The 23,316-nt window shown below is 55.8% G+C and overlaps 3 protein-coding genes across 14 annotated transcripts in view; 2 read left to right on the top strand and 1 right to left on the bottom strand.

Moving 5' to 3' along the window:
- The first annotated feature begins 664 nt into the window (after positions 1-664).
- GRAMD2A (GRAM domain containing 2A) lies at positions 665-11,667 on the top strand. 2 transcript variants are annotated; one of them, XM_069026184.1, is made up of 12 exons: positions 665-917; positions 3,298-3,411; positions 4,123-4,180; positions 5,525-5,597; positions 5,679-5,782; positions 6,353-6,451; positions 7,373-7,444; positions 8,299-8,361; positions 9,423-9,579; positions 9,851-9,950; positions 10,042-10,149; positions 10,624-11,667. In XM_069026184.1, the coding sequence occupies exons 2-12, from the start codon at positions 3,308-3,310 to the stop codon at positions 10,625-10,627; spliced, it is 942 nt and encodes a 313-aa protein (XP_068882285.1). In that variant the 5' UTR covers positions 665-917; positions 3,298-3,307; the 3' UTR covers positions 10,628-11,667. The 2 variants fall into 2 exon arrangements, with proteins under 2 accessions (XP_068882285.1, XP_068882286.1); XM_069026185.1 differs by lacking the exon at positions 10,624-11,667 and having other exon boundaries at positions 10,042-10,153.
- Positions 11,668-13,056: 1,389 nt separating this feature from the next.
- SENP8 (SUMO peptidase family member, NEDD8 specific) lies at positions 13,057-20,609 on the bottom strand. 5 transcript variants are annotated; one of them, XM_069026182.1, is made up of 3 exons: positions 20,544-20,609; positions 18,838-18,915; positions 13,057-15,316 (listed from the first exon to the last, which is right to left on the bottom strand). In XM_069026182.1, exon 3 carries the CDS (start codon positions 15,286-15,288, stop codon positions 14,650-14,652), a length of 639 nt encoding a protein of 212 aa, XP_068882283.1. In that variant the 5' UTR covers positions 15,289-15,316; positions 18,838-18,915; positions 20,544-20,609; the 3' UTR covers positions 13,057-14,649. The 5 variants fall into 5 exon arrangements, with proteins under 5 accessions (XP_068882283.1, XP_068882280.1, XP_068882282.1 ...); XM_069026179.1 differs by lacking the exon at positions 20,544-20,609 and adding an exon at positions 19,457-19,519; XM_069026181.1 differs by lacking the exon at positions 20,544-20,609 and adding an exon at positions 19,237-19,375.
- MYO9A (myosin IXA) overlaps positions 19,690-23,316 on the top strand; it is a 177,066-nt gene continuing 173,439 nt past the window's right edge. For all 7 annotated transcript variants that reach the window (XM_069026172.1, XM_069026173.1, XM_069026174.1 and 4 more), the window contains exon 1: positions 19,690-19,962. The gene's annotated coding sequence lies outside the window, so the exon portion shown is untranslated. The remainder of the gene's footprint in view (positions 19,963-23,316) is intronic.

A 23,316-nucleotide genomic window follows, 5' to 3' on the forward strand; every position in this document is an offset into this window, starting at 1 on the left:
TGAGGGGGGACCCGGGGCTGAGGGGGGGTTGGGACCGGGGAGGGCTTCGGGGCCGGAGGGTGCCGGGGGCGCGTCCCTCCCGCTGCCGCCGCGGAGCCGATGCTGCCCCTCGGCCTGTCCCGGCCGGCGGCGCCCCGCTGAGGGGAGCGCGGAAACACCGACAGCCCCTCGCCTCTTCCCTGAAGAGACGGACCGGGCCGGGCCGGGCCGGGGAGGAATCCCGCCGCTGCCCGCGAGGACCCGCCGGTTTTGCCTGAGGGTCTCCGAGCGCGGGCGGGGATGCGACCGGCGCCGGGGCTGTCCCGGGCGCGGCCCCGGCGGTGGCCGAGACCCCCCGTCCCACCGTGCCCCGCACAGCCCCGCAGGCCCGGGTCACCTCCCGCCGTGCTCCCTCGGTGCCGCGGGGCGCTCGGAGCGGCTCCCGGTGAGACCCCGCGCCGCGGGCGCTGTGGACATCCCGGGACCGGGGGCTCGGCTTTGTCCCGTCCGTGATCCCCCGGTTGCCGGGGCGGGGAACACTGGAGACATCGCGGGAGGGACACGCGGGGCTCCCTCCGGCCTTGACGTCGCGCCTCATTCTCTCCTGCCAGCGCCGCTCGGCTCCGGCCGTTCCCCTCCAGCATCCCGGGGTGGCTCCGCTCCAGCTCCGACACGCGGGACTGAAATGACCTTGGACGCCGGGACCAAGGGCAGCTCGCCGCATCCCGCCCGGGCTCGCTCGGGCCGCGGCCGCCCGCCCGCCGGTGCCTCCCTCCGCCTCTGAGCCTCCTGGGGTTTTTTGGGAGGCGGGATCCCTGCCTGGCTCGCTCCGGCCTCCGCCGCACGCTTCCCCGGCAGCGGGGAAGGGATCCAGCGAAAATCGCTCGCCGACGGAGGGGCTCGCGCCGGACCTTTTCCAGGCTGGATCCCAGCGCCGCGTAAGGGAAGGGAGACGGCGATCCCGTGGGAGGGAGAAGCACTGGGGTTCTCGTGGCAAAGCCTGGGGCTTCGGGGAGCCAGTGTGGGCGGGGAGGGGGTGTCAGGAGTGGGCAGAGGGGCACCAGGTCGCTGGGTTATTTTTGCTTTGCTGGGAACTTCTCCACCCACCCTCTCTGCCTCCCCTCAGGAGCTCTGAACTCCGACTGTTTTTGTTCCACTTGTGTTTTGGGACACTTGGGATGGTGAGTTTATCTCAGGAGCAGCTTCCCACTGAACAAATTCCTTGAGGAGGGTGACACTATGAGCTGCTAGAAAGTGTTTTTCTCACTGTGCTGTCACTGGAAGCACTTCTTGGAAGGGAAACCTCCCTGTGCCTGGAGCCCAACCTTATCCTGTGCTCCCAAACTCTGGATTGTGCATCCCTGATGCATGTGGGAGCCGGGATGGAGCAAGATCTGGATAGAAGAGACAAAGCAGCTCCTGTGATGTCCCTGCTGGGGCTGAGGATGCTCCTCACAGCTGCCAGACTCTCCCTGGAGCATCCCACTGCCAGCGCTGTGTCCAGGATCATCTTACCCAGGAGTTGTCCTTGGTGGTGGCCATGAGAGGGAGAGAAAACAAGGATGCAGTGCTTCCAAGTGCTCTCCGGCCTGTATTTTCTCTCATTTTAGGGGATTTCTGTGTGTTTGATGACTTCGGGGGGGTTCTGATGCCTTTGCCTGTCCCTGATCCCTGTGTGGTGCCCCTCGGTGTCAGCCCCAGTTAGGGATAAATCGGCTCACCCGGATTAAGCAGTTCAAGCACTTGGGGATTTAAGGGATGACGTGAGGGAAGCCGAAGCGTGCTGAGCTCTGGACAAGGAGGCTCCAGATAGGGTCAGAGCCCCTTTTCCAGCACGGGAGAAGGGCAGATGAAGGCTTTGGTGCCTCCGTAGTAGGAGTTTCAGCTTCAGGGCAGCATGGTATCCCCTGGCAGAGGGTGTTTGAGAAATCAGGCAGGGAAAACACCTTCTGGTGCCATGCCAAGCGATGTTATTTTGGTGCTTCTTGTCAGTAAGGTCTCCTTTCCCCTCCTGACACATCCTTTGACCTGAGCTCCTAAAAACCCACAACCTCGGCATGTCCATCCCATCCCTGCAGTGCTCAGACTCCAGGGCTGTGCAGGCAGGTCTTTCCCAACACTGGCTGTGGGGATCCAGGAGCTATTTTCCAGTCACACAGCACCAGTGACTTCTGTTTGGTTCTCCTGCACCCCCTTGTATGTGTTGCCTGTTGTGGGAGCATTCCTCATGTCTCCAGCCGGGATTCAGCCGGGCTCCATTACCTCCGGACAGCGTTTTGGTCAGGGCCCTGAGGCTGTGGGGATGTGGGAGCTCACGTGGCTTCAGCCCTCAGCCCATTTGGGCACAGCTGTTGGGACCCAGCACCCCTATCCTGGCTCTCCCCGAGTCAGGGGGGATTATTTCCATAGGTTCTCCTTCAGATGAGCCCCCCGGAGCAGGATGTGTCTAGGGAAGTACAGGTGGCGAAGGAGCTGCTCTCAGAGCATAGGAAGTTTGGTACGGCTCCTCTGCCTGCCGCACTGCCGCGGCACCGTCCCCGCGGGCACCGGGATGCGCTCCAGCTCCGCGCTCGTCCCGCCTGCTGGCGCTCATCCTGTCCTGCCGGCACCCCACCTGCTCCGGCATCGCCCCCTGCATGGTGAGCCGAGTGCTTTCCCTGGAATAATTTCCTCTCCGTGGGTCTGTGACTCTGCTGGCTCTGCCGTGCCACCAGTCCCCTGGGATCGTGCTCTGCTTGGCTGCCGGTGCCGCAGCAATCTCAGGTGGTGGTTTGCCGAGGGTGGAAGTGTCACCTTTGTGGCCTGCCAGGTGATAACCTGCCCGCAGCACTGGGGCCGTGTTTACTTTGCCTGCCGTGGCTGATAAGCACCTCTGATAACATTCCCGATGGTAAATAACCGGCTCTAACGTGCCTGGCTATGGCTCTGCCCCGGGAAGATGGTGTTTTGCCAACCAAGAGGAGCAGGCCCTGGCTGAAATCCATCTCCCCAAGGAGTTTCGTAGACCTGTGGTTTTTGCCATCCCAACCTCCAGCCCTTAAGGAGGAGAGGCTCTGCTTTGGAGGGTGTTATCCCAGGGAGCTGCAGCAATTTGGCTGCTCTGTTGTGAGCGCTGGGGAGTCCCTGGCAGAAAAATGGCTTTTTTTTTTTTTTTTTTCTTTCCTCTCCACGTGACTTGAGAAGTAGCAGAAATATTCTCGCTGTCCTTGAGCGGCAGATTCTGACATATCTGTGCAGGCTGGGATTGAAGGGAACAGATTTACAGCTCCAGACCCCTGTTCCCCTTTCCCTAGGGGGCTGACAGGTGTCTCCTTGCAGTGCCACGCCGATGCACGAGAAGGCAGCTCCCCTGAAGAGCCCCGAGCCCAGGCACGGCCGTGAGAAGCTGGAGGTGTCCCACAAGCAGAAGAGTTTGGATTCCCTCGACAGCAGGTGAGGAGCAGCATCCTGGGATCTGCCTGCGGTTGAGTGTTCTGTCTTTCCTTCCTGCTCTGGCATTCCTGCTGCCTTCGAGCCCCAAATACTGCCTGCCAACTGGGACAGGGCACAGGGAGGGCCCAACTTTGTATTCTCCCTGAAATACTGTGGGTATAAAAGTAGGGAAATGAGAGGGGTTTAGGGAAGGGGTCGGTATTCCCACTGCTGAGGTTGTTGGGAGGATATTGCTGTCTTCGTGGTTTGTCTCTTCATCTGTCTGTGGGATGGACGTGGATGGATGTCCCTGTGCACGGCCAAAGCTGAGTCCACCCTCCTGCTCAGGCACATTCCCAAATTCCTGTGTCTGCTTTCCCTCAGGAATCCTTGCCCCAGCCAAAGCTGCACATTTGTAGCTCCTAACCTGTCCCAAGCTGCTGCCGGGTCAGGTCTGGGCTCCTTCCCCAGGAGCTGGGGTGTGTGTGGGGTACTTTGGCCCTGGTGCCTCCACGGCTCCCATCAGAGATCAGCCCTCAACAGCCAGTACTGAGCCTCAGCAATGCCCGATGTCACGATAAATCATGGAGACACCCAAAATGTGGCTTCCTGAGGTCTCTCTTTGGTCCTTTACATTTTTCCATGTCTCATATTGCAGCACACGTGTTTTAGGGAGCAGGTGAGAGACCTGTGGCTCTTTGCTTACCCAGTGATTATCCTTTTCCCTTCCAGCCTCCGCCTGAACGAAGCCCTCAAGGATGAGGACATCAAGAAATGCCACCGGGAAGTGGTAAGCCTTTGGCTTTGGGAATGACCAGGCTGGTGTGTTGGAGCCTGTTGCCCCAGGAGGAGCCCACCTGGGGTCTCAGGTGTGGGCTGAGGGAGCCGGAGGCAGCTCCTGGTGTGGGGCAGAGCCTCCTGCATTTAATTTCAGGGGACTGTGATGGTTTTGTGTGGCCCATGCTCTGCCTTGCAAACACTTCCAGGATTTTCCATCCAGAGCAAAGGAGAAAGTGGAAATGTTGGCTGAGAGCAGTTAAATTTCTGTCCGTTTGAACCTTTTTTGGTTGTTCAGATCATGGCCAAATTAGATGGTTTTGGTCCATCTACAGACAAGAGATGCCCTGGAAGAGGAAGGAGTGACAGGAAGTGGCATTTTGCCTTTCCTCATGAAGGAAATGGAGGAGAAATCATTTTTCCAGTTCCTCAGAGGCATCTGCGAGGGTGACAGGGTCAGCAGTGGATTTGTGCTGGGACCAGGGGGTGTTTCTTGGTGGAATTGCCCTTCGTGTTCTCCTGGAACGCTCCCACTGGCACCCCTACCATCCCGGCATCCCTCCGGGAGGTGTCTGAGCCAACTCCAGGTGCTGCTGAGCCTTGATCCTCTTAGGGCCCAGCTCATCCGGTGACAAGGTGCGCAGAGCAAAGGTGACCTTGTTCCTGTGGGCAGGAGGGCTCTGCCTGCGCGGCTGCCACAAACCAGCCTTGCTGTGCCAGCCTTCTCTGCATCCTGGCAAAGCAGCTCCTTCCTTGGAATTCGGGGGGCAGCTGTCACTGCTGCAGGGCAGCCGTATCCCTGGGGAGCATCCCGAGGGCAGGGGGCACGAAGCTGCCTTGCAGGACCAGTTGAGCGGATTTATGGAAGGCGTTGAAGTGCTTCGGAGCTTTGCCTTCGCCACAGGAGCGTTTCAGGGCCGAGCCTCCCGCCGCGGCTGCCAGCAGCTTTGAAGCGGCGCTGGGAATATAAATAGCTGGATGGCGCGGCGCGATGGGCGCAAAGCAAGTGTTGTCACCGTGTCCCGGATAAGGGAAGAGGAGGAGGAGGAGGAGAGAAACCGCTGGGCAAAACAAACTGCCTGCGGATGAGCCCGGCAGAAAACCGGCTCCTCGCCGAGGCTCAGCAGCCTCCGTAGATATTAAGGGAAATGTTCATCTGGGAGGATGGCACAGGCTTCGCCGGGTGCTGGATCATCCAACCTGCCTCTAATCCGTCGGGGCTCCCGTCCCCAGCCCGGTGGGACCCCCCTGCGCCGGTCCCGGGTGCGGGCAGAGGGAGGTTTTCTTGCAGCAGAGAGATTTTTGGGTCGCCTTCTCAGCAAGGTCACTGGATAACTTTGCTCTGCTTTGCTTTTAGGCCGCTAGCAAGTACAACTCCCAGTACCACAAACTGTTCAAGGACATCCCGACGGAGGAGAGCGTGCTGAAAGGTGGGTGGCAGGGTGAGGGATGGGCATGGAGGCGGCAGGATCCGGCACAGGGACTGCCATGGCTCTCTCTCTGCCTCGCAGTTTGTTCCTGCGCGCTCCAGAGAGACATCCTCATCCAGGGAAGGCTTTACATCTCCCCCAACTGGCTCTGCTTCTACGCAAACCTTTTTGGGAAGGACATTAAGGTAATGGGGGCACCGGCTCACCCTGGTCCCTCAGGGCTTGTAACCGCAGCTTATCCCCTCCTGCACCCAAATACCACTAAAACCCCCAACAGAAGCCTCCAGTGGGAAGGGGAGCACGGCCATGCCCTCCCTTCTGATGACCTGTGGCATTGGCCTGGCGAAACCAAATATTGGTTTGGTTTAAAATTCCCTGATGCAAAACCTCCTTCCAGCCACAACAGCACTTGAAGGAAGATCAAAGGTTTTAGGGGGGGTGAGATTTGAATCTCTCTTGGCTTTTCTTCTTGATTTACAATCTGATGTTTCCCCATTAGTCTTGTAGCTGACGGGGATCTTGGGGAGAGACGACTTCCTTTAAAACTGGGCTGAAGAACTGAATTATTTATATATGATGCTTTAAACAAATACCTGAAGGAGGCTCGAGGTTTCAGCAAAAATCCTGCCAAAAATAACATCCTGCCTTATTTTTCACCCTCCCAAGGCTTGCAGGGGGGGCTGTCCTGGTGGGCCTTAGGGAGGCTGGCTGCATGATGCGTGTGCCGTGTCCATCCCCCTGTTCCTGCCCCACAGGTTGTGATCCCGGTGGTGTCCGTACAGCTGATAAAGAAGCACAAGACAGCTCGGCTGCTGCCCAATGGCCTGGCCATCACCACCACTGCCAGCAGAAAGGTAACACCAGCACCCAGCAGATGCCCAGGTCCGAGCTGGATGTGGTTTGAAAGCAGGGAACGAAGCGATTCCCATCCCTGGTTGGGAAGTGAGCACTGCTCTCTGTGCTGGCTGCCAGCCAGGGCAAACACCACAGCTTTCCTTTTGTTCCTGAATTTCACTTTGTTCCTGGACGAAGCAAAGCCCAAGTGAAACTCGGCTGAGCCTGACAAATCCCTGCCAGGCTCACGTAAAACCTTTAAACTCCTTAAACACAAGCAGGGAAAGGGTTTGGGCTGGCATTCAGCCAGAGCTGGCGGAAAACTTGGATATGGGGCTGCATTTCCAGCTTTTAAATCCCGTAGGATGTTGTTGGCTGCAGTGAGCTGATGTAGTGTGTCCAAGTCCTCGCCTGCCTGGGTGCTGCTGCCAAGCACTCTGTGTTGCCTGTCCCTGCCAGGGAGGGGGTTGTTCCTGCAGGATTTTGGGAGGCAGTTATTCCTGCGGAATTTTGGGAGGTGGGCTTTAGCAGGGAGTGGCACAGGGCAGGATTTGGGCATTCAAAGCTACGTTTGGCTGCCCTGCACACCACCCGGGGTCTCTGTGTCAGGCACGGTGAGTGTGGCCCTGTGTCCCTTCCATCCCTGGGGATGTTTCCCATCGGTCCCAGCCCCGTTTGCTGCCATGTCCCTCTGGGTTGAGCATGGAAAAGCCGTAGGAACAGCAACTGAGCGAGACTGGCCCCAAAAAAATCTGGTCCAGGTTTTAGCAGGTTGCAAAAATAACAGCAGGGAAACTCCGCAGGGAAATGCCTGTGGGGGAGACGTGGCTCCCGAAAACGGGGAGATTCAAGGGCAGGACGTCTCTGCCTGTCCCTCCCTGTGGAGAGCTGGACTCGGGATGGGGGAATCTCTCCCAACAGCACATCTCTTTCTCTTGCAGTACATCTTCGTGTCCCTCATCTCTCGTGACAGCGTCTATGATGTCCTGAGGAGAGTCTGCACGCACCTGCAGGTACCCCCACTCTGTGTCCCACCGTGTGCCCATGGCCCTGGGACTCTGCACCTGCCTTCGGGCTGAGCACAGCTCTTCATCACTGCCTCCAAGGCTTTGAACTGCTCCCAAAGCCCTCTCCAATTCCCAGCATCCTCACTCCGCAGCAAGGGATGGGAAGAGGGGCAGGAGCCATGCCTTGGGCACGTCCTGTCCCCGTGGGCTTTTCTGGGTCATGGATGAGGCAGAGCCCTGAGTTTCTGCTCTCTCTCAGGGCGTGGGTATGAATTATTTATAATCTGGTGGTAATACTAGTTCTGCCACTCTGCACATTTATGCCTTTTGCCCAGATCTAAAGTTTTAAGGGGAGGAAAAATGGTACAAAGTTAAAAAAGAATTTAAATTAAGTGGGGGAAGACATCCATTAGCCCTCGAGCTGGAGAGGAGGACTGTGGGGACCTCTTCTCCCTGCCTTTGAAGCACATGGGAAGCCGTGCAGGAGCCCTGCCCTGCCCAGGAGGGTGTGTGCCAGCTGTGCCAGGGCAGCGACTTGGGTAATTCAGCGCCATTGCCAAACTAGGGGATTTATTCTTTGAAATGTGCTGGGCTCTGCCCAGATATTCCCTTCTTTTTTTTACCCCCTGATGTTTTATCCTGTCCATGGAAGCCCTTGGCTCAACCACGGCCCCACCAGGTTTTTGGTGAGGGGAATCAGTGACGCAGTGCCCTTTCCTCATCCCCCAAATCCCCGTGATTGTAAGTTCTAGCAGCTGCTCTTCACAGTCTCAGCAGAAAAGCCCAAATTCCATTTTGTGGCTGAGGCTGAAGCAGGGAGAGGTGGCACCGTAACGCCCGATCCTTTCCCTCCCTTCCAGGTTTCCAGTAAGAAAAGTTTGAGTCTGAAGGAGCTGTCGGAGGAGCCGGACTCCGTGTCACTGGTGAGGGTCAGGGCAGCTCTGGGAGAGGAGAGACCCCTGACCTCATGCTGTGGGTGGAGAGGGCCCGCCTGGCCCCCGTGGTGGGTTTGACACTGTCTGGTGGCTGCTCAGAGAGTCGGGAGAGAGTCGGTTCTCCTGTCTGTGTGCAAAGGTTGTGCAAGGACGCGCCTGTCACCATCATAGCTCGTCCTCTGGGACCCTCATCCCCACACTTGGCAGGAGCAGATGGGTCAAGAGGTCCCGGCTGAGCACAGCCAGTGACTCTGTCTGTTTACAGATGGAAAAACTTCAGAGTGATGTGGAAAATGCTGCCACTCTGCTCCCCAATGGCTGATGCTCTTCACAGCTGGGAATGTGGATAACAGGCTGGGAATGGGGTTGAGTTATCCAAGAATCTGTGGGATGAGTAGGATGGCTGGAGAGGGAAACACCTGCTGAACCGTGGTGTGATCCAGGGAGCACGGGGGGCCATGTCCTGCACCTCTGGAAAAGGGTGTCCTCTGTGGCTGGTGGTCCTGAGCCTTGGGCTGGGTGCAGGAGGTGACAGTTGGGGTGCACCAGAGGGTGACAGGTGGGATGTCACCCATGGTCTGGTGATATCCCAGGGGTTAAAGATTCATTTCAAGGGCTGAATCGGGTGTGATTCAGGCTGATCTGGCAGCATCTCCTGGTGCTTCAGTGAGATGCAGCCCTTTGGCAGCTCCAGCCCTGGGAACTCTCTGTTGGGGGAGCCCCTCTCTGTGCCAGCTGCCACCCTGCTTGATTTGCTGCCTTTTTGGGGCATGCTGGAGAATTCCAGGTGACCGCCCTGAGCTTCAAGGTGTGGAGGAGGCAGCAGTTGGTATTTGGGGCAGGTGTGGAGTATGTGGGCAGGTCCTTCTGTGGCAGTGGGAACCTGCATTCCCATGGAGCCATCATGGAAGACCATCTCTCCCTCAGGATGATGTTTTGAATGTGGTGGTGCTCCATGGAGATGCTGTAAGGTTTGAGTTTGAATCTGGCTCCACCATATCCTTGGCACTGCTGGTTTCATTCATGGCTCACTGGGACTGTTCCCACAGGAGGTGATTGTCCCCGAGGGCAAGTGGAGGAAGGTGTCACCTACCTCACTGTCACTGTCACTGCCAGATGCCAACTACCAGTGCATCCACCGGACCTCTGTCAGCAGCCTGAGCGCCAAGGAGAGCTCCTTCACCTCTGAGGAGCCGCTGGTTTCGGGTGAGGGACATGGGTCTGTGCCCTGCTCCACATGGTACTGGGTGATAACATCCATAAAAGTGTGTTCATCCATCTTCTGCTCTCGTGCAGGGGAGTTCTGCCTTGCAGATTAGGCTGGGAGTCAGCAATGGAGTCCTGGGGATTGGCTGGGGTCACCTGGCTGCAGGGTCTGAGCCCATGAGGGAGGAATATTTGATGTTTCCCAGTTGCTGGAGGAGCAGGAGCATCAGCCAAGTGTGGCTGTGCCGCTGACTCTGGGTTTGCCTTTCAGAAAGTGCAATAAACACCGAGGAGGAGCTGGAGGTGGAGCAGAGCTGTGTGGCAGAGCTGAGACCCTCCGACTACCAGCTCCTGAAGATCTTCATCGTGCTGTAAGTGTGCCGAGGGCGTGAGGAAGCTGGGGGCACTGGGAATGTCGGTCTCAGTCTCAACTGAGCGTTTGGCTTGTTCCTCTGCTCCCAGCATCTGCCTCCTGGTCGTGTCCTCCTCGTACCTGGCGTTCCGCATCTTCCGTCTGGAGCAGCAGCTCTGCTCTCTGAACCGGGATTACCTCTCCCGCGGGCACAGGAGGTGAGGGACTCTCCAGGACATTTTGGGACACACAGGTCCTGCCATGAGTGGAGGGCTTGAGGGAATGTGGGTGCGAAGAGGAATGGTTCCGCTCTGTGATGTGCCTAAAGAAGGCTTTGTCCCTTCTTGTGGGCCTGCTGTTGGGCTGGCCAGTGACAGAACCCACAGTGCCATCTCCACACTGGAGGTGATCCCATCAACTGCTGGTTTGAGTGACTGGGAAGCTCTGCTGTCCCTGAGACTCTGGATCTTGGGAAGAGGTTTCCACATTGGTTTGGGGCTGGTTCTCCACTTGTAGGAAGCACCAGGACATCTCGTTGGAGCTGGGCTGTGCCCAGGGGTTGAGGCCATGGGCATCAGCATGGGATGGACAGGAATGGGATCTCCTTGGGCTGAGGACATCAGAAGGCACCGGAATGGGATACGGAGCCTCTGCAGTCACTCATTCCATCTTACCCCACTCCCTGCTTGCAGGTGACCGTTCCCTGGTGCTGGCTGAGGATGGACACTGAGGTGGTGACACCCTGCCCACAGATCCCGGTGCCATGTCCTCCCAACCGTGGCTGTTACACGTGGCCCAGCTTTCCCTCGGTAAAATGGGACCAAGTATTTTCTCTCTTCCTTCCGGCACTCGCTCCTGGTGGGACTTTCCAGCCAGGTTCTGGCCACCAGTGCCAACTCCCCATCCCACTGGAAACCTGTTTTCTCCCTGGGACACTGCCGTGCTGTAGCACCGGACGATGGCTCGGGGCTGCCGAGCACTTGGACCTTCCCTTAGGACTTGCTGCTAAAATGGAGGCTGGTTTTTATTTCAGGCTTGGTTTTTTCTTGTTAAAAGATGACCTTGGGCTTACCAGGAACCCCCAAAAATGTGGATGAGTTGCCGCTGCTGCTCTGGGAGAACCCACCTGTTTGTCCCTGTCTCAGTATCCCTGGGAATGTGCCTGGAGGAATGGCCCCAAACACAGGGATCTGTGGGGATGGGGAGAAAGGGCCCACTAGCCCTGTGGGGCGTCATCTATCCCACACCCAAGGGTGGGGGTACAATCCAGGGCCCCCCAGCCCTTCTCCTGGAGCACCGGGCTCAGAGGGGGGGTGTGTGTTTGTGTGTGTCCCTTGCAAAGCACTTTAGGGTCCCCCAGACCAGGTGTCCTCGCTGGGGTCCACACCTGGCCCCGGTGGACTTGGTTAGTCCCGCTCATGCTGTTACGACGTTGGAAAGGAGCCCATGGCTGGCACAGGGGAATGTCCCGGAGCGCAGCGTCGTTGACTTTGACACTGCATGGAGCTGAGTGCTGCAGGATTTGTCCCCCTGGATTTGTCCCACAGCCCACCCAGGAGTGCACTGGGGTGCCAGGTGACACCTGTGTGATTCCTTTGGGTTTTCTTTCCTGGTTTTTTGGGAGCTACAAGTGCTGACGGGGCCAAATCCCTGCGCCCTGGGGAAGAGCTCGCTGCTCGCTCCGGGCTTGGAACGGCTTTTAAATGAAATGAAAATAAATGCAGGATTTTCTAGCACATCGCTGTCTGTCACCAGCATCCTCCACAGTGGTGCCAGGCTGTGAGCCCCGACACCAGGCACCCCAAAATCTGTGCTGTCCCATTGCCCCTTCAGGACGTGGGTGACATGGGGACAGCCCATCCTCTAGTGGGGACAAGGGGACAGGGATGCTCCCGACGGAGGGGCCAAGGAGGTTATTGCACTAGATGGCAGCAGAGACTGCGGGATGTGACGCGCCGGTGGCAGGGCCACCCTGGGGACAGCGGTGCCGGGGCAGGGAGCTGAGTTGCAGCCCCACCCTGCTGGGGTGGGCAGGGTGAGCCTTCCTCTTTCTCCTCCTCCTCCTCCCTGCACATGCACAACCCAATTCCACTCCTTCCCCTGGCCTGGCCTATGCAACAAAATGCATGAAAATGGCCCACCTTGAAAACCACAGTGGCACTGGCTAAGTGGGGTCAGGGGTGGTGTCACCCATTTTGGGGGGGATTTAGCACCCAGGGGTGCCCGGGGGGGATGGTCTGGTTTCTTCAAAGCCCCGGTGTTACAGGGCTGTCGGAGCCTTTGATTCCGTGGGTGACCTGGAGGAAGGATGAAAGGCGCTGTCCTGTCCCTGCCAGGGACTCACCCAGCTCGTTTACCTGGTGGAAATGGGTTTGGCGTTGTTTTTCCAACAGACAGGTTGGTGTTCAGTGGGTCCAACCTCAAAGTGGGGCTCTTGGCTGCAAAAAAGAGGTTTTGAGGGGGTGGGGAGCTTGATCTGATGTGCCCAGCCTGGTGTTTGCTGGGTGCTACAACAGCAGGTGCGTGGGGTCCCTGTGCTGAGCCCGAGCCAGGAATGTGGTCTCCTCTCGGAACTCTGGTTAAAGCCAGTGGTGGGACAAGCCATGGGTGCAGTGATGTGGAGGAGGTTTGGAGGAGCACTGGGATGAGCCCCCAGTGTGCTTGGGGGGGGTCCCTGCTGCCAGGATGTGGTTCAAGGCTCTGGTTTTGTTTCCCAGCTGGTGTCTGCCCGCCCATTCGGTGCATGTTGGCTCTCCCAGTGACGCCCTGCTTGAGCCTATTTGCTTTTCTTTGTGCAAAGAAATGCCATATAAAAGCCTCAGGTGCAGGGAACGTCCCTGGACGCTCACCTTGCTGGCCTGGAAACAGGGATGAGGAGCACAGGGTGGTGCTGGATGAGCACAGCCCCTGCCCTCAAATCCCCCTGCTGTTCCCCATGCCACACCCACCATCCTGTCTTCCTCCCTCCCCAGCCCAAGCCAACCTCTAAAAATAGGATTGGGAGATTAAATCAGCCAAGAAGGCACTGTCAGACGCATGAGTCAGAGCCACCATGCTGTGACACTGTGGGGCAGCAGGAGCCACAGCATGAGCAGGGACACCAAGGACGGGATGACGCCGGGAAGTGCACGGTTTGGTCTGAGTTTTATTTGGGATTTGGGAGTGGCAGTGACGTCGCTCTGGCAAAGCCCCTCGGAGTCCAAAGTGAATCCCCTTCAGCGAGCGGCTCGATCCCATTCCAGCTCCAGCTGAGTGGGTTTTCCAGGGAGGGCTGGTGCTGGAGGCTGCTCTCCTGTCCAGGCAGTGTTAGGAGGCAGGGGAACGACCCCAACCCTTTTCAGGCCCCAGTGCTGCCATGAGGGTGTTTGGGGGCAGCCTGGGCTGGTTTCTTGCCTTTCACTGGGAGCAAGGGAAGGTGAGGCCCTCCATCCCCTCAGTGGTGTGCTGCTGCACACACCAGTGGTGAAGAGCTCCAGGTTAAAAACAATCCTTCCCCAAGGGTTGTATTTAACCCGGATTTCCCTGCTCAGGTTGGGGTGTGGTTGCTCTGCTAGACACCACCTGAGCAACCTGATCCTTGCTTCTCATCAGGTGAGAGATTATTCCTTATCCTGCAATGACATCTCAGTTTAATTTTTATTTTCCACACTGCTAAGCCTGACTTTAAGGAGAGGATCCACTCTGGGATCCCAGCCATCATTCAGCTCGGGAGGGGAAGTCTTTCAGTTTTCTGAAGTGCATTAAGGACTTCAAGGAGCCCGCAGTTATCTTTGGCTTTTATACCTCAAACTCTGTCCTTCTGTTCTTCCTGGTGTGGTTTTTTTTCTCTCCAGTAACAGAACTGGTTTTGTGTTAGAGCAGCGACCGCTGTGTGCAGTGACGCTAACGAGGGTTGGGGAGCGCTGACGAACCCTCCCCACACAGAGACGACCTAAAATCCTAATGAAAAACCCCAAACTTCAAAGAGTGAGTGTCGCTTTTCATCTCAATTAAGTTTCCTTTCCTAGGATTGGCTTTCTCAGCTTCCTATTAATCTTCCAGCAGTTCAGAGTCGGGTTTTAATTTGCAGTAAGAACAAGCAGGGGCAGGGGACCAAAAAAAGCCATTGCTGTGTGGCCTAGGAGCACCTGGCTGATGAAAACTGAGTCTGTTTTTCTTAAATTAATTGTAGCATTTCCTTTGGAGTCTCATCTTTTTGCAGTGACACCTCAATGTTAGGTTTTCAGAGGTACAAAATCCAGGCTGCTAAATCCCAGATTGCTCCATTACCATTAGCAGGAGGCACAAACTAGAACTGTCCATGATAAAGCACTCGGGGGCTTGGGTTTAAAGGGCATTTGCTAAACCTGGCTTTGAAGGACAATGCCTGGAGCCAACTAAAGCCACCTAATGAGGGTGTGTTGCCTGCTGGGCACAGGTGGAGAAGTCTCTTTAGCAACCTGTTTTGCCACAGCCATTACTGTAGAAATGTACCATGGAGAGGGTTTCTTTGAAAGCAAAGTGACTCTTGTCATTAGAAGTTGAAAGGCCGGTGATTTCCAGAGGAGAATAAGGCTTTTCCTGGAGGGAAAGGGGTGTTTGGGGGGTGTAGCCATGCTAGAGGGGTTACATTCTTTTTCTTTGGGACAATCCTGCGCATGGGCATCTCCCTCAGGCACTGGGGGTGCTGCCTCCTGGACTGGGAAGGCAGTTTTTGGGGAACTGGAGGTGCATCCCCATCACTTCTGTGCCAGTTTTGTGATGAGAGCTTTCCACTCTGACCTCTTCTGCGTGATGTAGGAAGGGGTGAGGAGCTGCAGCAGAGGCTCCATCCGGCCCTGGAAGTACCCGTGGCACAGAGCCTCGGCGTTGCAGATCACGTACATCCCACAGTCGTAGCTGTTCTGCTGTGCCGGCGCCTTCTCCTCCACAAAGGTGGCTTTGCCCCCTCTTTTTCCCAGAAAGGCCTCCAGCTTCCCCGCCACTTGCTTGGCGTGGACAGAGTTGCATTTACTGTGGGAATCGTAATGGGCAAAGCACTTCTTGTCCCTGAAATAGACCAGTAAGCTCCAGTGGGTGCCCCCAGCGGCCTGGCTGGAGTTGTCATTGATAGGCAGGAACACCAGCTCCTTGCGGAGAAGGTCCAGCGGCTGGAGGAATATGGCTATTTCTTCCTGACTAAGGGCACACTTGATGAACTGAGCCACCTCGGGGCTGATGAAACAAACGCGGTGGCTGAACTCCTGGAACTGCTGGTTGGCGAAGTACTCGAAGGCGAAGCCGATGATGTGGTCGTTGAGCCAGTTCGGGGGCTCCAGCAGGGCCACGTCCGACTGCCTCAGCAGGCTGTCCATGTAGCTGAGAACCACGGGATCCATCCTGCGCCGCTCCAGGGACCCGCCAGAGCTGCAACGGAGAAAGGGAACGCGGGTTAGGAATTGATCACACCTGGGACATGACACAGCCCAGCAAACACCTTGAGTTCCTTCTCAGCAGCAGTGAGTGAGAGCCCAGGACGCCCAGACGGATATCTGAAGGACCATGAGAGATGGAGAACATACGGTGTCGGGCTGAGCAGCAACCTACTGTAGCTCCAGTGAGATCAACCTTCCATCCTGAGGATCCGAACCTCACAGCAAAGGAGTTTCAGAGCAGTTCCTGCACAGAAACCAGGAGTGATCCAGGAGAAGTCAGGTGGTGTTTGGGTGTCTCAGTGTTTTACCTGTGCAGTGACAATCACTGGAGTTCTTTGCATCGCTAGTATTCCCTAAATAAAATCCTTTTTGGGCTGTCTGACAGACATATGGTCCCTTTCTCTGAGCACAGAGTGCCCCAGCTCTGTGCCAGAGGCATGACCTGTTCCAGGAGAACCTGCTGGGCCACCAGCACAGGAGGCACAGCCATGAGTAAGGAGTAACAAAGCAAGACGAGATCACAAAGAAACCAGTTCCCAACCGTGGGAATCTTTAGGACGACTCTCTATGTAGCCAGAGTAGGATTTAGGAGATTTTCCATAGGGAAATTTGATTTAAAGCCCCTATATCCACCCTGGTTTTCCTTTAGCTCTCACGCCCCACAGCCCTTCCAGGCTCCTCAGTGCTGTGATGCATCCTCAGCCTCCAGCTCCTTTCCTGGCCAGGACAGGGCTGGAAACGCCACAGCTTGTGACGGGTGACATGGAGCTGGTTTGGCCTCACCCTTCCCTCCTCTGTCCCAAAGGCAGCACAAAAACAGATTTCTGAAAGCCTCGTGTGAAAGCTAAGAACGATAAGATCACTTTAATATGATTCACTATAAATAATTCACTAATTTTCCATCATGATAAGGAGGAAGGAAGCAAATGGAGTGTTCTTTTAGGAAGACATAGATTCACGCTTCTTACTGTGACATGAATCATGAAGAATAACCCTTCCTGGCCTGGGATGCATAAATTAAGGGATTTAGCTCTCAAAAATCTTGGCAAGGTCCCCTGGCACGTGACAGGCAAGGAACGGAATGGATGAGCCATGGCCCATGTGGAACACGTGGGAAGGAAGGGAAGAGGTGAGTGTTTGGGGCATGAAACAGCCAGCGAGCGTTTGTGTGTGGCTGGTGCATCCCAGAGATGCCGAGCAGCAGGAGTCACCGGAGGAAGGGAGCAGCCCCTGTTTATGCTGAGCCAAACACAATGGCATTTGGACACGCTTCCGACCTTAACGAGCTCCAACTATTTCCAAGCTCGTGGTGCAAAGCCTCGTAGTATAAAAACAAGAAATCCAAACGGAATCCCAGTAACTCCTCAGCCTGCCCGAATATAGCCTGGTTTAAAGATCTGGACGTCCTCCCAACATCCTGTTTGGGGGTTTAACAGGGGCACTGCTGAAATACTTCTTGTATGTCCCCATAAAATGCCCCAAATTTTCCTTTACATTGTGTTCTTTCTGCTTCATCTTCTCCTGGACATGGAGAAGTCCAGCCAATAGCTTTCCACTCCAGTCCAAATGGGATTAAAGGCAAGGGAAGCGTGTATCCCGTGCTCTGTTAATTTTCCACTCTGCAGAAACATCGCTGGGTTGTTTTTTTTTTTTCCTGTCAGGACATTTGGCAGGTTCCTCCAGTCAGGAAGGAGAATGGTTCTAGCAAGTGCTCAATTGCCACTAGCTACTACTTTTAATTTTATTGCCATCTGGTATTTGTGAAACTGCCTGTGAGTTCTGTGGCATGACTCACCACATGCAGCTCCAAGGAAAACCCTCAGAGCCAGGTCAGGTAAGCAGCGAGGACCAAAACAACGTGGTGGGGTTGTGAAAAGCCACTGGTGAGGTGGCTTTGTTTGGGAGAACCTCCCATTAAAGCTAAAGATGGATCTGCAGAGGAGCCAGGACGTGGATCCAAGACTGAGGAGCGTTGAAATCCTGACATGGACTGGGAGCAGCTCTGCTCAGCCACAGGCAGGACTCTCCTCCTGAAGGCTCAGGCACACTCTGTTCAGTTTTCATAAAAATAGGAATAAATACTGGCAGAAGCCTGGAACATTTGCTGGAGGTTGCCAACAAGTGTCTTGCTGGTTCGTTTTGTTTGCATATTAATAGTTGGAATGTGTGCAAACTCCCTGGAATCCTCAGCTCCCCCAAGGGATTTCAGCCGCCCCATTTCTAGTGCTGAGACAAGGAAAGCGGGGAGAAAGGAAGGAGCATTTCAATACAAACACCATCCTTTCATGTACAGATTTGAAAACGGTGCTGTGTTGCATCAATAGGGCGAGAGGTCAAGTTTCCCTCACTGAAGTTATAATAATTTAACAAATTAGCTGCTGACATTGGTGCGAGTTCAATCCATAAATGGATGGGGCTCCTTCGTGTCCAGACACAAAGCAAAGCCTCTGTTTTCCACCACTTGACCAAAAAACACCCATAACCTGTAATTTTCACACCATTACACACAACAACTCTATGCAGGTAATTGTTGAAGGCACTTGAGAGCCAAGGAATGAGACTCCTCAGTACCTGAGTGTAAAAAGGCAGTGACAGAGCAAAGGAAGCGTGAACTAAGGATAGATCAGATTCCTAAAGTCTATTTTAATAAATTAAAGGTGCTAAGAACCTCCAGAGTGAATAGTTTAAGGTGACACATCGCTAGAGTCCTGTTCCTAATTTAAAGAACACGGGAGTAAATAGGAAAATGGTCACCTGGTAGGCAAAAAATCCAGATTTTACCAGGGAATAGGAGGAGGGACTGAGAAGGTTTTGTCTTTTAAAGATGAAGAGTAAAAGACCCTATGGTTTAACCCCCAGACTATTCACTTTTCCTGGAAATATGGGATTTAGATACCATGTCTGCATAGTTGTTAATGGAGCAAGAGCAGACAAGAAACATTAATTTCTGTTTACCAGCAGGAGCCGGGCTGGGTGACGCCTGAATCTCTGGACTTCTGTGTTTCCTGACAGAGCCAGAGGAGAAACTCAAGGAAAATTAAACAACTCAACCAGAACGGAAGCGCAGTTGTCTCCTTTTTTGTTAAATATAACTAATCTCTCTGTAGCTGTAGGTTATAATTCCTGTATGATACAAGAACATCCCACTTCTGCAGGTTCAACAGGCCATGAATGCTGAAATCAGAGGAAAATATTCCAAGCTCTGTACTCACTAAGTCCAGACTTCTCTGTTCTGGACAAATTCCCCAAACTAGAGACTCTGCAACCAAACTCAGAACCTTTCTTGCTGTCACAGCATCTCCCAGGGCACGAAACCAAGAGCCACAGGAACAACACCCAATGGTTTTTGCTCCCCAGGATGGAGCAAAACCTGGAGTTTAACAGGAAAAACCCCTCAGCGACCAGAACGCCTGAGGATGAGCGATGGCACCGGGAATGTCCCAGAAGTACCGTTGGGGTCGGTACCGATGGGATCGCAGCTCAGATCCTTAACCCGAACGCCGATGGACTCACCTCTCACCTCCCGCAGAAAGGGTCTAATCCAGGGAGCAGCAGCAAGCACGGGGAGGGAATGTAACCTGCCCGAAAGACCTGGAGGCCACAGGAATTTGGTCAGGAGTGGGAATTCGGTCAGAGGAAGCGATTCGGGGTGTCCCACGCCCCACGGGAGGAGGAGCGACGTGCTGACCCCGAGGCTGACCCCGAGGCTGACCCCGAGCGTGTCCCGGCGCTCCGGTGCCGGGGTCAGAGCCCGCCAGCAGCCCCGGGAAGGGCTCGCTCGTCCCAGCGCTGCTTCTGCGGGAATAAACGGGAATTACGGGGCCAGAGAGGGTGCACCCGGGCCGGGCGCAGGGCCGGGGCGGGAGCAGGGACCACCCACAGCACCGTAACACACCTCCACTCCTCCTTTACCCGTTTTCCCCCTTAAAACGCGGGCTGAAGCTTCCGGGCCTGGAGCCGACCAGCACCGACCCCCGACGGCTGCGGCCCTGCGCGACCCCCGGGCATGGCGCCCAGCGGCGGGGCCTCACCGGCACCGTGTGGCACCGTGTGGCACCGTGTGGCACCGTGTGGCGCCGTGTCCCGCCGTGTCCCGCCGTGTTCCCTCCCGTGTCCCCGCCCCGGCTCTCACCCGCCGCCTCATCGCCGGCCGCCGCCGCCGCCGCCCGGTTGCTGCGCGCTGCCGTAAAGCGGCCGCGGCCGCGTCGTAACGCCAGAAGGCGCGTCCAGGGGGCGTGTCCGTGGGCGCGGCCACGGCGGGGCGGTGCGCGCGCCTCCCGCCCCCGCCCTCCCTCCGTCCGTCCGTCCCTGCCTCCGCCGGGCGGGCGCGTGAGGGCGGCGCGCGCGCGCGGGCAGTCGGGCAGCGCCCGGGCGGCGGCGGAGGCGGCGGGAGCGCCCGTCCGCACCTCCCCTCCCCTCCCTTCCCCGGGACCCCTCTGAGCACCGATCCCCGGGACCCCCGGACCTCCTTTAGCACCGATCCCCCTCAGCACCGAGCCTTGGGACAGTCCTCAGCACCGACCCTCCTCAGCACAGACCCCCGGGACCTCTTTTCAGAACCGACCTCCCTCAGCCAACGACCCTCGGGATCCCCCTCAGCGGCTGCGGGCGAGGGATGCGCCGCGCCCCGACACCCAGGTGAGCGGTGGCGGCGGCAGCGGGGAGCGGAGCGGGGCGGGGGCCTCCGGTGCGCGCGTGAGGTGGGAGCGGCGGGGCGGGGGTCGTGGGGCAAGCCCTGCCGGAGCATCGCGGGGCCGGCGGGAGCCTTTGTTCGGCAGAGGAGGGCGAGTCCCCCCAGCATCGTGGGGTCTCCCCGGTGTCGCGGAGTCCCCTCGGTGGTGTGGGATCCTCCCCGCATGAGCCGCCCCCGGTGGGTGCGCGGTTGCGGGGCAGCCCCGCGCCTCCCCCCCCCCTCATGCGCGGGGTTTCACCTCCCGGTGCCTCTCACCCCCATCGCGGGTGGGTTGGACACGCAGAACATGGAAAAACCAGCCTGGGGGGGAGGAGATTTACCTCAGTGGCGTCCCCAGTGTCACCAGTGCGGCCGTGGGCTGTCTCCCTGAGTGTGGCAGTAGCCCTGAGGCCACGGCGATGGGCATCGCGACGGGAGCAGGTCGCGATCGCCCGCGGTCGCCCCGTGGCTCCGGCAGCCCGGAGCGCCGCGCAGAGCCATTCCCGGGTACCCATCAGCCATTCCCACCCGTCGGAATGAGGTATACCTGGGTTTGCTTAGCGCAGTGTTGGACTTCACGGCAGTTCCCCTCTGGCACGCCGGACCCCTGTGGGAGCACTGCTCCTCCGAAGGTTAAAACAGTCGATATTTCTGTCTGGAATTTTCCTAAATGTAGCCAAAAGGGCCTTTGCTTTATCCCAAAATAATAAACCCCCTCCGACGTGACCTGCGCTAGGACCTGCCGTGAGTTCGGAGCCGGGCGTTTTGCCGCCCTTCTGCTTCTCGATCGGCTTCCTCCTCCTCCATTTACGTTTTCCTATCCCCAAATCAAGCCGAGGTTGATAAAGTGGGGAGCGTGAGCTCAGCAGAAATCATGGCTTTCCCATCCCTCGCTGCAGCGCGGTCCCTGCCCATCGGCGGATCAAAAAAATAATCACGTAGCGGCAGAGGAAGGAGATTTGCTGCTACGGGAGGGAAACCGGCGCGGTGTCTCTCTCAGTCGATAACCTAGCGCTGTAATAAATCGCTCTGTAAATAGATTGCTAGGTGGAGAATTGGGTTTCTGGCCGGCTCAAGTGCTTTCCTGACGCTTTTCCCATGGGACTGCTAGGAAATGACAGGGGAGCGTTGTGTTCCCGTGGAGAGGTCCCTGGATGCTGCGGTGATGGGCTGTGAATCCTTAAGCACGACCTTACAAATCTGAGCTTATCCATAAACTCCGGCTGGGTCAGAGCCTGCGTTATCCCTGAAGGGCATCATCTTTTCAGCCCCTCGTCCTGCAGTCACACGATTTCCCCTATGTCCTTGAGTAAACTCACCCATTTCAATGGCTTTTCTCACTGTTACATTTTGTTTAGTTAAAATGAGAGGGTTTTCTATGCCTTTTTTCCCCTCATGAAGGCTCTCCCAGCTGTTGCCCTCCTTCTTGGCTGTGATTTTTGATCCCCAAGACCGTTTTGCAAGCTGTCAGTCAGGCTGCTGATGGCAGGGAGGGTAATTCAGCAGCCCTGGCACACAACTAATAAGCTTTTGTTTCCTGGCCTATTGATGATGATGCAACTTCTTATTTATTTATTTATTTATTTATTGCAATTGATGCATAAATCAGGGTGGCTTTAGAGATTTTTCCTCTGTGTTGAAAGGCCTGGTGTCCATCAGCAGCACTTGGAAAAAGCTTTATTTGAATTCATCATGTATTTAAAATGTAGATCTGTTTTGTGAAGTCATTTGTTCTGTGCATCTGTTGCTCCTGTTATGATTTATAAACTCCACATTTTAGCCATTTTTTTCCTTCTTATTTTGGGTGGGGAAGCTGCATTTTAAGATTCGAGGTATCAAATGCCTGAGATGACGTCTGCTGTTACAGCATCTTTCACAAACACTGGTACTAAACCACTCAGACAGTCAAACCTTTGGGATCCTTTGCTAGGCAAATCGGAATGCTTTATGCCTAAACTATTTTTATCCAGGATGTTTATGATGAGTTTTGTGAGCATTGATCAGGTTGGCAGGAAAACCCCTGCGAATGTGAAGCGCCCGAGGTTGGGCACTTGGGAAGCATGAAACCCAAGTTATCTGTGCAAGCTTAATTTAGCTCAAGGTACGGCTGGACTTGAAATCCTCATCCCCTGCTTGGTTTCTGGGAGAACAGTATTCTGTTCTGGATGGAAGAACGGATCAGACCGCTCCTTCACATGCCCGCAAGTCAACAGGGGGAGTCCTGGGAGCACAGGGACAGTGCTGGTCCCTCCACTGGTTTTGCAGCTTGGCACCACTGAGCTGACAAGGAAGACCAGGACTCACCATCACAGCCTTGGGACCACGTGTGTCCTGTAGTCCTGGAGCTTAAATACCCTGAGTCTAGGGAAACCGGGAGCAAACTTTCAGTGTCTGAAGGGGGTGTACAAGGAAGCTGGAGAGGGACTCTTCATCAGGAACTGTAGTGTCAGGACCGGGGGGAATGGCTTCCCACTGCCAGAGAACAGGGTTAGATGGGATATTGGGAAGAAAGGGTTGGCTGAGAGGGTGCTGAGGCCCTGGCACAGGGTGCCCAGAGCAGCTGTGGCTGCCTCATCCCTGGAAGTGTTCCAGGCCAGGTTGGATGGGGCTTAGAGCAACCTGGGCTAGTGGAAGGTGTCCCTGCCCATGGCAGGGGTTGGAACAAGATCAGCTTTTAAGGTCCCGTCTAGCCCAAACCAGTCTGGGATTCTGTCATTCAAACATGACTGGAGAGTTTCTAAAGTCGTTTAGGGTGGTTGGTTTTGGTGAGTGTAGTGTGGCCATTTTCTGCCCAATTCTAGTTCTCGCTCTAAACCGTGCAACTTTTGAACTCAATTCCTTTAAAAATACATTTATGAGGGAGCAAACAAGGTCGTTGAACCACTGGAAGCATCTTAGCCGGTCAAACTTGATTTCAGAAATTCCTGCCTCCTCTTGGTTTGTAAATAAAAGGGAATTTGCGTTCCCGCTTGCACGTGAAGCAGCGGGGTTGAAGGCATGTTTGTTGTGTCGTTGATGAAGCTCCCAGCCTGGTCTTGGACTCTGGCTCCCTGGGACAGGCTGGGTGCAGGTTTCAGCTTTGGAACGTGGTGATTTTTTTGTGTTGAGGTTTAAAAGAGCATCTGAATTTCTCAGGCTTTGTCCTGCATGCCAATGTTTGCTTCACTTCCTCTCGAGTGAACGGGATTTCTCCCCTCTCGACAAAGTAAACATGAGCATAAATATTTAAAGGATCACGGCTCAAGTTTGCAAATTGGAGACTTTCTCTAGCATTCCTTTGGACAGAAGCAGTAGCGTCGGAGGTTTGGGATGTGTCTGGG

The sequence above is a fragment of the Aphelocoma coerulescens genome, chromosome 10 (genome assembly GCF_041296385.1).
Source record: "Aphelocoma coerulescens isolate FSJ_1873_10779 chromosome 10, UR_Acoe_1.0, whole genome shotgun sequence".
Classification (NCBI taxonomy): domain Eukaryota; kingdom Metazoa; phylum Chordata; class Aves; order Passeriformes; family Corvidae; genus Aphelocoma; species Aphelocoma coerulescens.